The sequence below is a fragment of the Diorhabda carinulata genome, chromosome 11 (assembly GCF_026250575.1).
Source record: "Diorhabda carinulata isolate Delta chromosome 11, icDioCari1.1, whole genome shotgun sequence".
Lineage (NCBI taxonomy): Eukaryota > Metazoa > Arthropoda > Insecta > Coleoptera > Chrysomelidae > Diorhabda > Diorhabda carinulata.
The window spans coordinates 5988583-6001768 of NC_079470.1; the positions used below are offsets into that span (position 1 = coordinate 5988583).

At 31.1% G+C, this 13186-nt stretch overlaps 1 protein-coding gene across 1 annotated transcript; it reads left to right on the top strand.

The window, feature by feature from the left end:
• The first annotated feature begins 299 nt into the window (after nucleotides 1-299).
• Nucleotides 300-10939, top strand: LOC130899221 (fork head domain-containing protein crocodile-like). Its single transcript, XM_057808982.1, has 2 exons — nucleotides 300-1332; nucleotides 9353-10939. Exons 1-2 carry the CDS (start codon nucleotides 513-515, stop codon nucleotides 9613-9615), a joined length of 1083 nt encoding a protein of 360 aa, XP_057664965.1. The 5' UTR covers nucleotides 300-512; the 3' UTR covers nucleotides 9616-10939.
• Nucleotides 10940-13186: the final 2247 nt, after the last annotated feature.

Genomic DNA, 13186 nt, shown 5'->3' on the forward strand with positions numbered 1-13186 from the left:
GAATAATTTTAACCACGAGGGGGTTAGTAAAATATCGATATAATATAAATTTCTTTTGGCGTAATTTACAAAGAAAAAAAAATAACGGTAGGCGTCTGAGAGGCGTCGACGTTCGTATCTAACAAAGCACTGTCGTGATGGTGCCGCAGCGAAAATAGGCGGAGTTTTATCGGAATCAGATGACGATTGGTGGGGTGTTTTGAAGGCGGTATTGAAATCGCGCATACGACCGGCGTTATTACCGGCTGGATACCCCTGCCCGAGCGAGAGGTCTGTTTTCACTAGTAACATTGCGTCTCGGCAAGAAGCAACATACCCTGTTTTTACTTAATCTCTGTGTAAACCACCCTATGTTGTGTATCAAAATATTAAGTGAGCTCGGGAAGATTGATTGGGCATGAAAACGGAAAACGTTAAAATAACAAAACGAGTGTTTTCCTTTTAGAAAACTTCTCGCCGACAAACTAAACTCGAGTTTTGTTTATTTTCCCTTTCGTGTTTATACAATCACGATGCATACCATATTCACCGAACACCAGACGGCTTACAATCGATACGGCAGCGGTTACGGTACCGCATCAGCGGCAATCGCCGCCTCCAATCCGTACGCGTACGAACAATATTCTCGGTACGGTTATCCGTCTCCGTGGCACCATCAACAACATCCCCTCAGCACCGCCAAGGATATGGTGAAACCCCCTTACAGCTACATCGCCCTCATCGCCATGGCCATACAGAACGCCCAAGATAAAAAGATAACCTTGAACGGCATTTACCAATTTATAATGGAACGGTTCCCTTATTACAGGGAAAACAAACAGGGCTGGCAGAATTCGATAAGGCACAATTTGAGTTTGAACGAGTGTTTCGTCAAAGTGCCCAGGGACGATAAGAAACCGGGCAAAGGTAGTTATTGGACTCTGGATCCGGATTCTTACAATATGTTCGATAACGGTTCGTATTTGAGACGACGCCGACGGTTCAAGAAGAAAGACGCTCTGCGCGAAAAAGAAGAACAGATTAAACGACAACAGATGCAACCGGATTCTCCGGTCGATAAACGGGAAGACAACAAACCTTTGGATGATATTAAATCGGGTAAATTGGAATGTAAACCTAAAAGGGAACCGAATACGGAGTTGGGGCATTGTATGAATAGCAAATACGGCGATCCTAAATCTGTGATAGTTCATCAAGATCATATTATGAACGATGTTGCGGTTAGTCTGCAGGGTATGGACGGCGCGGCGGCTTTTAGTGTTGACAGTTTGATGACGAGTAGAGATCAAGGGATTAGTTATACGAATCCGGCGAGGTTACATTCTTCGGGAGGTGAGTTTATCTACTTAGTTCGTAAAACAATGTGTTAGTTTGGTTTTGATGGAGAGGAGGTTGTTTACCCTACAGTTTGGTACTTACTAGGTCTAATAAAGTACTTTAGTTTCTTTTCGAGACTTTGTTTCAAATCGATATAAAAGTTGTTTTAGAACGCGATATTTTAGTTTTAATTTCTTTTACGATTGTTATTTCTTTATAAAAATTCAAATGGATATCTTGTAGTGGATACTGTAGATACGATATTTATCGTAAACTTTGAGGTTATAAACAAATTTTCATATCATTTTTCCAAAAAACTGAACCGATTTCGACTAGTTGTTGATGATAATTTTGAATTTTGTTTTGGAATTTAATGTTTTATTTGTGAATCACCCTGTATTAAAGTTTTTGCTGTATTTTCACAGAGTATTTTGACAAAAATTCTTAATTAAAAGGCATCGTTTGATAAAACAAAAACAAAGTTGAAAAGAAATGGTTTTTAAAAACGAAAATTTTTGATTATTTCTTTTAAATTTGGGAATATTTGGGAAGATTTATAAATTACGAAATAATTAATCACGTTTTTCTAAATATTCACGATAAACTTTGAGGTTATAAACAAATTTTCATGTCATTTTTCCAAAAAACTGAAGCGATTTCGACTAGTTGTTGATGATAATTTTGAATCTTGTTTTGGAATTTAATGTTTTATTTGTGAATCACCCTGTATTAAAGTTTTTGCTGTATTTTCACAGAGTATTTTGAAAAAAATTCGTAATTAAAAGGCATCGTTTGATAAAACAAAAACAAAGTTGAAAAGAAATGGTTTTTTAAAACGAAAATTTTTGATTATTTCTTTTAAATTTGGGAATATTTGGGAAGACTTATAAATTACGAAATAATTAATCACGTTTTTCTAAATATTCACGATAAACTTTGAGGTTATAAACAAATTTTCATGTCATTTTTCCAAAAAACTGAACCGATTTCGACTAGTTGTTGATGATAATTTTGAATCTAGTTTTGGAATTTAATGTTTTATTTGTGAATCACCCTGTATTAAAGTTTTTGCTGTATTTTCACAGAGTATTTTGACAAAAATTCGTAATTAAAAGGCATCGTTTGATAAAACAAAAACAAAATTGAAAAGAAATGGTTTTTAAAAACGAAAATTTTTGATTATTTCTTTTAAATTTGGGAATATTTGGGAAGATTTATAAATTACGAAATAATTAATCACGTTTTTCTAAATATTCACAATAAACTTTGAGGTTATAAACAAATTTTCATGTCATTTTTCCAAAAAACTGAACCGATTTCGACTAGTTGTTGATGATAATTTTGAATCTTGTTTTGGAATTTAATGTTTTATTTGTGAATCACCCTGTATTAAAGTTTTTGCTGTATTTTCACAGAGTATTTTGACAAAAATTCGTAATTAAAAGGCATCGTTTGATAAAACAAAAACAAAATTGAAAAGAAATGGTTTTTAAAAACGAAAATTTTTGATTATTTCTTTTAAATTTGGGAATATTTGGGAAGATTTATAAATTACGAAATAATTAATCACGTTTTTCTAAATATTCACAATAAACTTTGAGGTTATAAACAAATTTTCATGTCATTTTTCCAAAAAACTGAACCGATTTCGACTAGTTGTTGATGATAATTTTGAATCTTGTTTTGGAATTTAATGTTTTATTTGTGAATCACCCTGTATTAAAGTTTTTGCTGTATTTTCACAGAGTATTTTGAAAAAAATTCGTAATTAAAAGGCATCGTTTGATAAAACAAAAACAAAGTTGAAAAGAAATGGTTTTTTAAAACGAAAATTTTTGATTATTTCTTTTAAATTTGGGAATATTTGGGAAGACTTATAAATTACGAAATAATTAATCACGTTTTTCTAAATATTCACGATAAACTTTGAGGTTATAAACAAATTTTCATGTCATTTTTCCAAAAAACTGAACCGATTTCGACTAGTTGTTGATGATAATTTTGAATCTAGTTTTGGAATTTAATGTTTTATTTGTGAATCACCCTGTATTAAAGTTTTTGCTGTATTTTCACAGAGTATTTTGACAAAAATTCGTAATTAAAAGGCATCGTTTGATAAAACAAAAACAAAATTGAAAAGAAATGGTTTTTAAAAACGAAAATTTTTGATTATTTCTTTTAAATTTGGGAATATTTGGGAAGATTTATAAATTACGAAATAATTAATCACGTTTTTCTAAATATTCACAATAAACTTTGAGGTTATAAACAAATTTTCATGTCATTTTTCCAAAAAACTGAACCGATTTCGACTAGTTGTTGATGATAATTTTGAATCTTGTTTTGGAATTTAATGTTTTATTTGTGAATCACCCTGTATTAAAGTTTTTGCTGTATTTTCACAGAGTATTTTGACAAAAATTCGTAATTAAAAGGCATCGTTTGATAAAACAAAAACAAAATTGAAAAGAAATGGTTTTTAAAAACGAAAATTTTTGATTATTTCTTTTAAATTTGGGAATATTTGGGAAGATTTATAAATTACGAAATAATTAATCACGTTTTTCTAAATATTCACAATAAACTTTGAGGTTATAAACAAATTTTCATGTCATTTTTCCAAAAAACTGAACCGATTTCGACTAGTTGTTGATGATAATTTTGAATCTTGTTTTGGAATTTAATGTTTTATTTGTGAATCACCCTGTATTAAAGTTTTTGCTGTATTTTCACAGAGTATTTTGACAAAAATTCGTAATTAAAAGGCATCGTTTGATAAAACAAAAACAAAATTGAAAAGAAATGGTTTTTAAAAACGAAAATTTTTGATTATTTCTTTTAAATTTGGGAATATTTGGGAAGATTTATAAATTACGAAATAATTAATCACGTTTTTCTAAATATTCACAATAAACTTTGAGGTTATAAACAAATTTTCATGTCATTTTTCCAAAAAACTGAACCGATTTCGACTAGTTGTTGATGATAATTTTGAATCTTGTTTTGGAATTTAATGTTTTATTTGTGAATCACCCTGTATTAAAGTTTTTGCTGTATTTTCACAGAGTATTTTGACAAAAATTCGTAATTAAAAGGCATCGTTTGATAAAACAAAAACAAAGTTGAAAAGAAATGGTTTTTAAAAACGAAAATTTTTGATTATTTCTTTTAAATTTGGGAATATTTGGGAATATTCATAAATTACGAAATAATTAATCATGTTTCTAAATGTTCACGATAAACTTTGAGGTTATAAACAAATTTTCATGTCATTTTTCCAAAAAACTGAAGCTTTTTCGACTAGTTGTTGATGATAATTTTGAATCTTGTTTTGGAATTTAATGTTTTATTTGTGAATCACCCTGTATTAAAGTTTTTGCTGTATTTTCACAGAGTATTTTGACAAAAATTAGTAATTAAAAGGCATCGTTTGATAAAACAAAAACAAAATTGAAAAGAAATGGTTTTTAAAAACGAAAATTTTTGATTATTTCTTTTAAATTTGGGAATATTTGGGAAGATTTATAAATTACGAAATAATTAATCACGTTTTTCTAAATATTCACGATAAACTTTGAGGTTATATACAAATTTTCATGTCATTTTTCCAAAAAACTGAAGCGATTTCGACTAGTTGTTGATGATAATTTTGAATCTTGTTTTGGAATTTAATGTTTTATTTGTGAATCACCCTGTATTAAAGTTTTTGCTAAATTTTCACAGAACATTCAGACAAAAATTCGTAATTAAAAGGCATCGTTTGATAAAACAAAAACAAAGTTGAAAAGAAATGGTTTTTAAAAACGAAAATTTTTGATTATTTCTTTTAAATTTGGGAATATTTGGGAAGATTTATAAATTACGAAATAATTAATCACGTTTTTCTAAATATTCACGATAAACTTTGAGGTTATAAACAAATTTTCATGTCATTTTTCCAAAAAACTGAAGCGATTTCGACTAGTTGTTGATGATAATTTTGAATCTAGTTTTGGAATTTAATATTTTATTTGTGAATCACCCTGTATTAAAGTTTTTGCTGTATTTTCACAGAGTATTTTGACAAAAATTCGTAATTAAAAGGCATCGTTTGATAAAACAAAAACAAAATTGAAAAGAAATGGTTTTTAAAAACGAAAATTTTTGATTATTTCTTTTAAATTTGGGAATATTTGGGAAGATTTATAAATTACGAAATAATTAATCACGTTTTTCTAAATATTCACAATAAACTTTGAGGTTATAAACAAATTTTCATGTCATTTTTCCAAAAAACTGAAGCGATTTCGACTAGTTGTTGATGATAATTTTGAATCTAGTTTTGGAATTTGGTCAAAAATTTCTGAATAACCTTGTATAAAATTTTGTGCCGTATTTTCACAAAATATTCTGAAAAAATATTACCCCGGGCCTAGTAAAGACAATTATTTATGCTTCTAAACGTCCTTGATTTTAAGTCTGTTCTGTTTCAAAATTTTTAAAAGATTGATTGAAATTGACGTTTCGATTTTTTGTTTAAGCCTTTATGAAGATGTTTTCAAACATAAGGGACCTAAAATTAAAAAAATCTAGAAACATAAACATATAAAAGGCCTAAGTAATAAAAAATTAAAAATAATTATTTTAATAAATAAGGAAAAAAATTTTAGATTTAATCTTAAGGTAAATTCTAGTATTTTTTTCTGTTCCGGAGAAAACGATGATTCAAAATTGAAAAAATTATATTATTTAAATCAGAAAATTAACGATGTGAAATTAGAATTTTGAAACTAGTAACCTATTTTTTACTTATAGGGATTATTACACCTGGATTTTTAAAAAAATTATTTTCAATAATATAAAATGAAAAATGTCTAATTCCGAGTTTTCTTTGACCCCTCCAGAATTAGTTAGAATAGCCGAAGTAGCGTCACAAAAATTATTGACAGCTAAATCGCTGAAAAGATTCATGGAGTAAAAAATGAAAAAAAAAAACATCTAGTAGCTCTTAGTTCATACTTAAATAAAATAAATAACTAAATATGTTAATTTTATTATGTTTACTAGAAAAACAACCCCAATTCAGCTTATTTCTGCTCGCAAAGAATTATCGGTGATGTAAAACATTTAAGTGGCATGCTCAAGATTTAACAAAAGTAAAATTGTTGAATGCGATAATGATACAGTTGTCTAAATGAAGTCACGTATTTGACGTTAAAAATGAATAGGTAAACATCTAACAAACAGTCAGTCCACGTGGACTCATCATCTCCACTGTTTACCAATCATAACATCGAATCTTAAACTTAAATGCATTTCTATTGGCCGAAGTTGTGTGTATACGATTTCTTCGAAATATTCAGCGTTAAACATTGGCGCGGCTTGGTGAGATTAATTTAATTCACCATATTATCCAGAATACAAGTATACGTGGCGTGAAGTTTGAGGGTTTATTATTTTTGATTTGAAATTTCGTTTTCCAGAAAAAAATTGAATGGGGTTCAAAAAGGGCTCAGTTTACGTCTGGTAGCTTGTTTAAACCAAACGCCCTTACATTCAGGTACATTCTACTCGTCTATTAATAATAAAAATTAAACAAAAATAATAAAAATCCCCATTAATTGCGTATCCAAAAGAGCTCAATGAACAAAATCAGTTACAAATTCAAAAAAATTCATACTTATTTATGTATTAAAGATATTCCTGAAAATCCGGGATGATCCCAGCCCCCAACTAAATTCCCATTTGTTGTAGTTAAGTTAAATTCGTTGGTTTATGAGTTTTTTGGTATGATTGAATCACAAATTTACTAAAATTTCCTTTAATTTAAAGTATAGATCGGTAGAGGACGATTTAGAATAAATTCCGAGGTTTTATTGAATTCATCAAATGGAGTGTGGGGTCGATAAAAAATTAATTTCTCCAAAAAATCGAATGTTAGAAAACGAAAATTAAAAAAAAATTTTTTTTCATTTTTCCATAGTGTTCATCTCGAATTTTTTTACGGACGTATTTCCTTCGAAGTTTTTCTTTCAAATTTTCTATTTGAAATTTGGTAGATTTTCCAGCACCAAGCGTAATTCTAATCGAACATATTTTAACAGGATAGGGTGAAAATTTGTTGATCCCTATTTGGCAATCGTGATACATAACATGTTGAAATCATAAACCATGATCCTAACTTTTGGGATAATGATGTAGAAGAAGGTGTAGATGAAATCACAGATGGTGATATAATTAAAGATGAATCCCCCACAGAAGTTAACTGGGACACTGGAAGTTCGCAGTATCCATGCAGAAGATACTGTCGATGATGGTGCGAATCCTTCGGGTCACCAGCCAACTAGAGGAAAAAAGTCTCCATGGAATTTTTTAATTATCTTTTCACGACGTAATTTTGGACCATATAGTCAGTAAAAGTTCAAAGTTTGCTGATGAAAATAAAAACAAAACAATTTTTTTTGTCCACGGTTGGGTGGGTTTTTTTTTTTGGTTGTCTGGATATCACAGTTTACCACAGTTTCCTAAATTATATAGCTTTTACTTTGACAACTTCTTTACAAGTTTTTCGTTGGTACAAAAACTTCTAGAAATGAACACCCATGGAGGAGCCTCCAGACTTGAACCACGGGGCTTAGCTTGGGAAACCCCTAATGGTCCAAGACTGGTTGAAGTCTGGGTAACCTGACCTCGGCCATTTTATAGTCACCCAAGCTTGGAAAAACTTTGAATAACTACTATAATTTTATTAACAATATATTAAAGGGATGCAGACCAGTTTTGGGCAACCAGGTCTAGTCCAGGCTTGCAAACGTTGTTATCATCTCCGAGTCCCATCAAATCTATACCAATAACAAATCTGAGAAAGGTATGAATAAACAATATCGAGGGGCATACGACTGTAGGTTTGGCACCAAAAGTAAAGTCCCAGGAGTGATATGGAAAGACAATAATTGTTGCTTTCTAACCATCAAAGCATATCAACTCTGTCAAAAGCTTGTCAATAGATGGTCAAAAGAGAAAACTATTTGGAATATAACAAGTTTATGGGTGGAGTTGATTTGTTGGACTGGGACGTCCAAAAGTATAAAACCAAAATACGTGGGAAAATTTTACTCAAATACTAGCAGTTACAGACCAGCAGCAGCGAAAATCATTATTTGACAAGAAATTTTGAAGGAAAGCAAAGAAAATTTGAAATAACTAACATATTTTTGGAGTTGTAAAGTTAGAATACCAAATAAATCGTAAAAATTTCGGTAATTATCTGTATACAAAAAAAATTTGGTACTTAATGGGTTAATATACAATTAAAGAAAACAGATTGGTAGAAAATATTGGTTAAAGATACCAGGAATACTTGATCCGACATTAAAAGTAAAAAATTTAAAATCAAAACTCATTAGAAAACTTATAAAAACAATTTTCTTCGCCAAGTTGTAAATAGCTTGGTAAACATTTTTTTCAACGTACTGTATATTAAATTATTTTTGTTTTATGATATGGCAACACTGAATATGTCAAATTTGACGTTGCTTTCATAAACAGACCCGAAACGTGCGATGATTTCCTGGTTTTTCGAAATCGTTCCGCTACAAGATGAATTTTGGAAAAATCGTCCAAACAATACCCGAAAACATCGATGCTACTATCTTTAGATAGAGGCGTATTTGGATATTAATTCTACTCGTATACACCCAATATTTGGCTGTCGCAAAAATTTGTATGTCGCTCAAAAAAAGCTCAATTTTGATTGGTTTACCAGAAAGGAAAATCAATCGTAAAAGTCGACATTAGTTGAATTAAAAACAGTAAAAACTTCGATTTGAAAGTTTCATCCACCATACAGTCCTCATTTGACACCCATTGATTTCATCTGATTCCCGCAGATCAAAAATCAACGTTTTTCTATACCTTAAGAAACGATTGAAGTTTTCGAATCCCATATTTTAGAAATACCTTAGGAATATTATTTATAATAAATCAAACAATTTTTTTTCTTGGATATAAATTGAAAAATGGAAAATTTCAACGAATATCTTTTATATTGTTTCAGGGGTGTATTCTTATTGTCCGAGCGCTACCTCTCAACACCAATATGGTATAGCCGACGAAGCTACCCCTCGTTACAGCCCTTGGTACAGTCCGGAAACTTCACCGGAATCGGCGACGAGTTATCGTGACATCATTTTCGATAATGGCGGCGCACCTTCGTGTCAATTAGCCGGTTTTCGCCATCCGGGCGTTACACCGAGTCCACCGAATTACCGCACCACCGGTTATTACCCAACGGCGGATTGTGTGGTACAGAAATACTGAAAAAACACGGTATCCATCGATGTAAATATGTAAATATTTGAGACTGATTTATTGTTGAAATAAGTACGAAACTTATTTCACTATTTTTGTGTGCAATTAAACTAATTCGCAATATAACTTCGTTCGCGGTAGATAATTTTGACACATTCCGTATGTATTTTGAATATTTTCTCAACGTGTCTAATACGCATGCTTTCATAATTAACTATCGGTAGGTTTATTCTCCATAAGTTTTGATTATAAAGTCAAATACCACGTTTTTTAAATATAAATACTTTTTAGAGGTTATTTCGTGGTAAATATCACCAAAAGGATGAATGTACATGCGCCGTGGATACCTTGAACGTATTCAGAACTCGTTCGGAATTAGAAAACATGATTTATTACCACCGCGAACGCATAATTTCAAACTGGGCATGATTCTGGTGATAGAACTTGTTCAGGATATCTACCGCGAATAAAGTTAAGAGTTGACGACTTATGTAGGGTCGTTTTTAAAAAAAAAAACACATGGAAACTTCAATATCTAATATTTAAATTCATTAAAATCTTCTTCACACTGTAATAGTAATAAAAATAACTCACTTATGAAGTCCAGGCAATTAACACTGAAGTGGACGTTAAATCAACACGTATACCACGCCTGTTGTAACGTACTCTTTTGGAATCCTGAAATGGACGTTAACAGAGGTTGACACGAACAATGATGTCGAAGAATAACAACCACCACCCGAAGTTATCCTCTATTAGAACAAGATTATCTCGAAAAGAAGCTTGATCGACCTTTTTAACTTGCACTTTCGATAGGTAATGAAACTACGTGTAATTCTCCATAGGAAATTAGAAACCTCAACTCTACACCGGATTATATCAAAGGCGGATAAGGATTATTCAACCCTCAACCTCGCATCACCAGAATATGACATCGCCATGACCTCAACCAGCTGCATGTTGACAAAGAAGCTCCAAACTAGAGGCAATCTCTGTCCAGAGACCGAAGGTTCGTGCTGGCCATCCAGGATCAAGTTATTAACACTACAAGAAAATTTGACAGATGCAGAAAGTGCCAACAAACATCGGAAACCATTCAATATATAACATCTGGTTGTAACCAAGTGGTAAACTAGATTCCACTACGATAGGTCCTTAAGCACCGATAGACAGTTGACGAATAACAGATCTGACATCGTGGTGGTTGATTTAGTCCTTCGGATCTCGCAATTGATGTGGCATAGTCCCAGTTATTATATTAGCAACGTCCAGAAGGTTTATCACGCAGTGTGCAAGAACATCTCCAAGAACAATCGTAGAAAGAAAAAAATGTTAGCAAAACTCAAAGTTAAGAGTCGAAATCGCTGCGAGATTTTCCATTCAAAAGTAGTAGAATTTGAATCAACGAATGTTTTCCCAACATAGAATCAGAGTACATCTCAAGAAATTTTCTCGGAAAAGTGGAAAAAAACTGTTACAAACAGATCAATAATGAGAAATAATTTTTCTTACCAAAAAGTCAATGATAACAGAGGCGATGTATGATCGAGATCCCGAAAATTAGTTTCATAAATATTTAGAAACATTTAAAATCCATATTTGGACTTGTCGGATTTAAATCAAAGGGGTTGTGTTATAAAATCTTGGCTTATTACTAAAATAAAATCATTATTTTGTAAAAAATAAACAATTACACTACATCAGACAATATCTGTATCAATTTCCTCATCAACAATAATGTTATCATCTTCTTCATTGTTGATATCTTCGGTTTTTTGGTTTTCCAATTCCCGATAAAATTTTATCGCCTCGTGGTTTATCCTCCTTGTTATATAACCTCCTTGTTGACGGCTTTTGGGTTTACGTGAAACATATTTAACTTTTGTGGCAGATTTTGCTTCACAAATTTCAGTTCTATAAAAGACTTCACCCTGGATCAGAATTTTTTTCTTCTTGTTTTTTTAGCATAATCCTTTTTGATAGGTTGACCTTGTAGTGCCAGAAGCTCAGTTTTTTTTGCACTTTTTCAAATTAACATGATGAACGGTTCCGTGAACTTCTTCATAATCTTGTGGCTTAAAAATAGTCTCCTCCTTTTTCAAATCTTTCCAATCCAAATACCCTGTGGAAAATAAAGCATAAAAGGTAAACAACTCGCAGAGAATCACGTGTCGAAACTATTGGCAGATTTGGATTTTTGGTAACTGCCTTTGGACTTAGATTTTGCAACTAAACCTCAACTCTGACCTCAAAGTAGGATGGCTAAGTACTTATCGGATTACCCTCGTAAAACACTTGTAATTTACCGTATCTCAAATATGGTATTAACTAAATTTCGTTGTTTGTTTTTTTTTATCTGAAATAAGTCATTGGAATATTATTTTTTTTTTATATATAAAAATTACAGTGTGGAATATTTCTTTTTTCTTTTTGGTGAAATTTTGTTTAAACAGTTGGACGCGTTGTATTTGTATATATTACGATTTTCCAGTAGTGATAAATCTTATTAAATAGCCGTCGTTTTTTTATTACTAACTGCCAATATTTTGAAAATTTAAAAATAACTTCTGGCAAGTTGATATTATTTCCCGTTAAATATTTATCAGATTGTAAATTTTCTTATGTAAATTATTCAGTAGTGAAATGAATTTTTAGAAATTTTATCTATATATTTAGAAAAAAAAAACGAATTATCAAAAAGAAAAAATTAGTTGTATTGTTGAAAATCGAGTAGAAAAACTAGATATTGAGGTTTCTTCTGTTTAAAACGATGTTTAAATCACCTAATGGTTGATTCTTCTCGATAGACAAAGAACCAGGACCTAAAGTCCGGTCATTTTGAAAAGTTCACATCTGAAAACTCAATTATAAACTGTTCTTAACATTCATATATGATTCGATTTGAGTAAATTTTAAGTAAAATGTCACAAAAATCGTTTTTCGAAATATCTTATTTCCTTTGAGTTTTATTTATTATCGAAATGGTACTAAAATACAATTTTTCTACAAATTTTTTTTCAAAAATTTCTCAAGCGTTCAATCGTTTTTGAGATAGAGGGCAGAGAGCGCGCTGTTAGAAATAATTTAATTGGTATACGAGGATGGTTCCAGAAGTACGAAACCCAACAAAGATAAATTCATTACACTTTTTATAATAAGAATCGTTAAGCTCCTCAAAATAGCCATTAACTGCCAAAATCTTGTTGGAGAATCTTTGTCTGGGAACAGAAAATAATCCGAAGGTCCTAAATACGGTGAATAGGGCAACAATTCATCAATTTTGGGGCATTGCAATATAGGATGTGTGAGCTGGTGGATTGTCTTGATGAAGCAACATCCTCTTAGCTAAACGCGACCGTTTTTGCTTGATTTCTTTTCTGAAAAGTTCGTATAATACTCGCAGTTGATAGTTTTTCCTTTTTATAAGATAATCAATGGAAATTATCCCAAGCGCATCTCAAAAAACCGACGCCATCAACTTCCCTGCATATGGAACGATCTTTGTCTTCTTTCTCCCTTTTCAGTACATTGTTTTGATAGTTCTTTGGTTTATGGTGTTAATTGATGAATCCACGTTTTA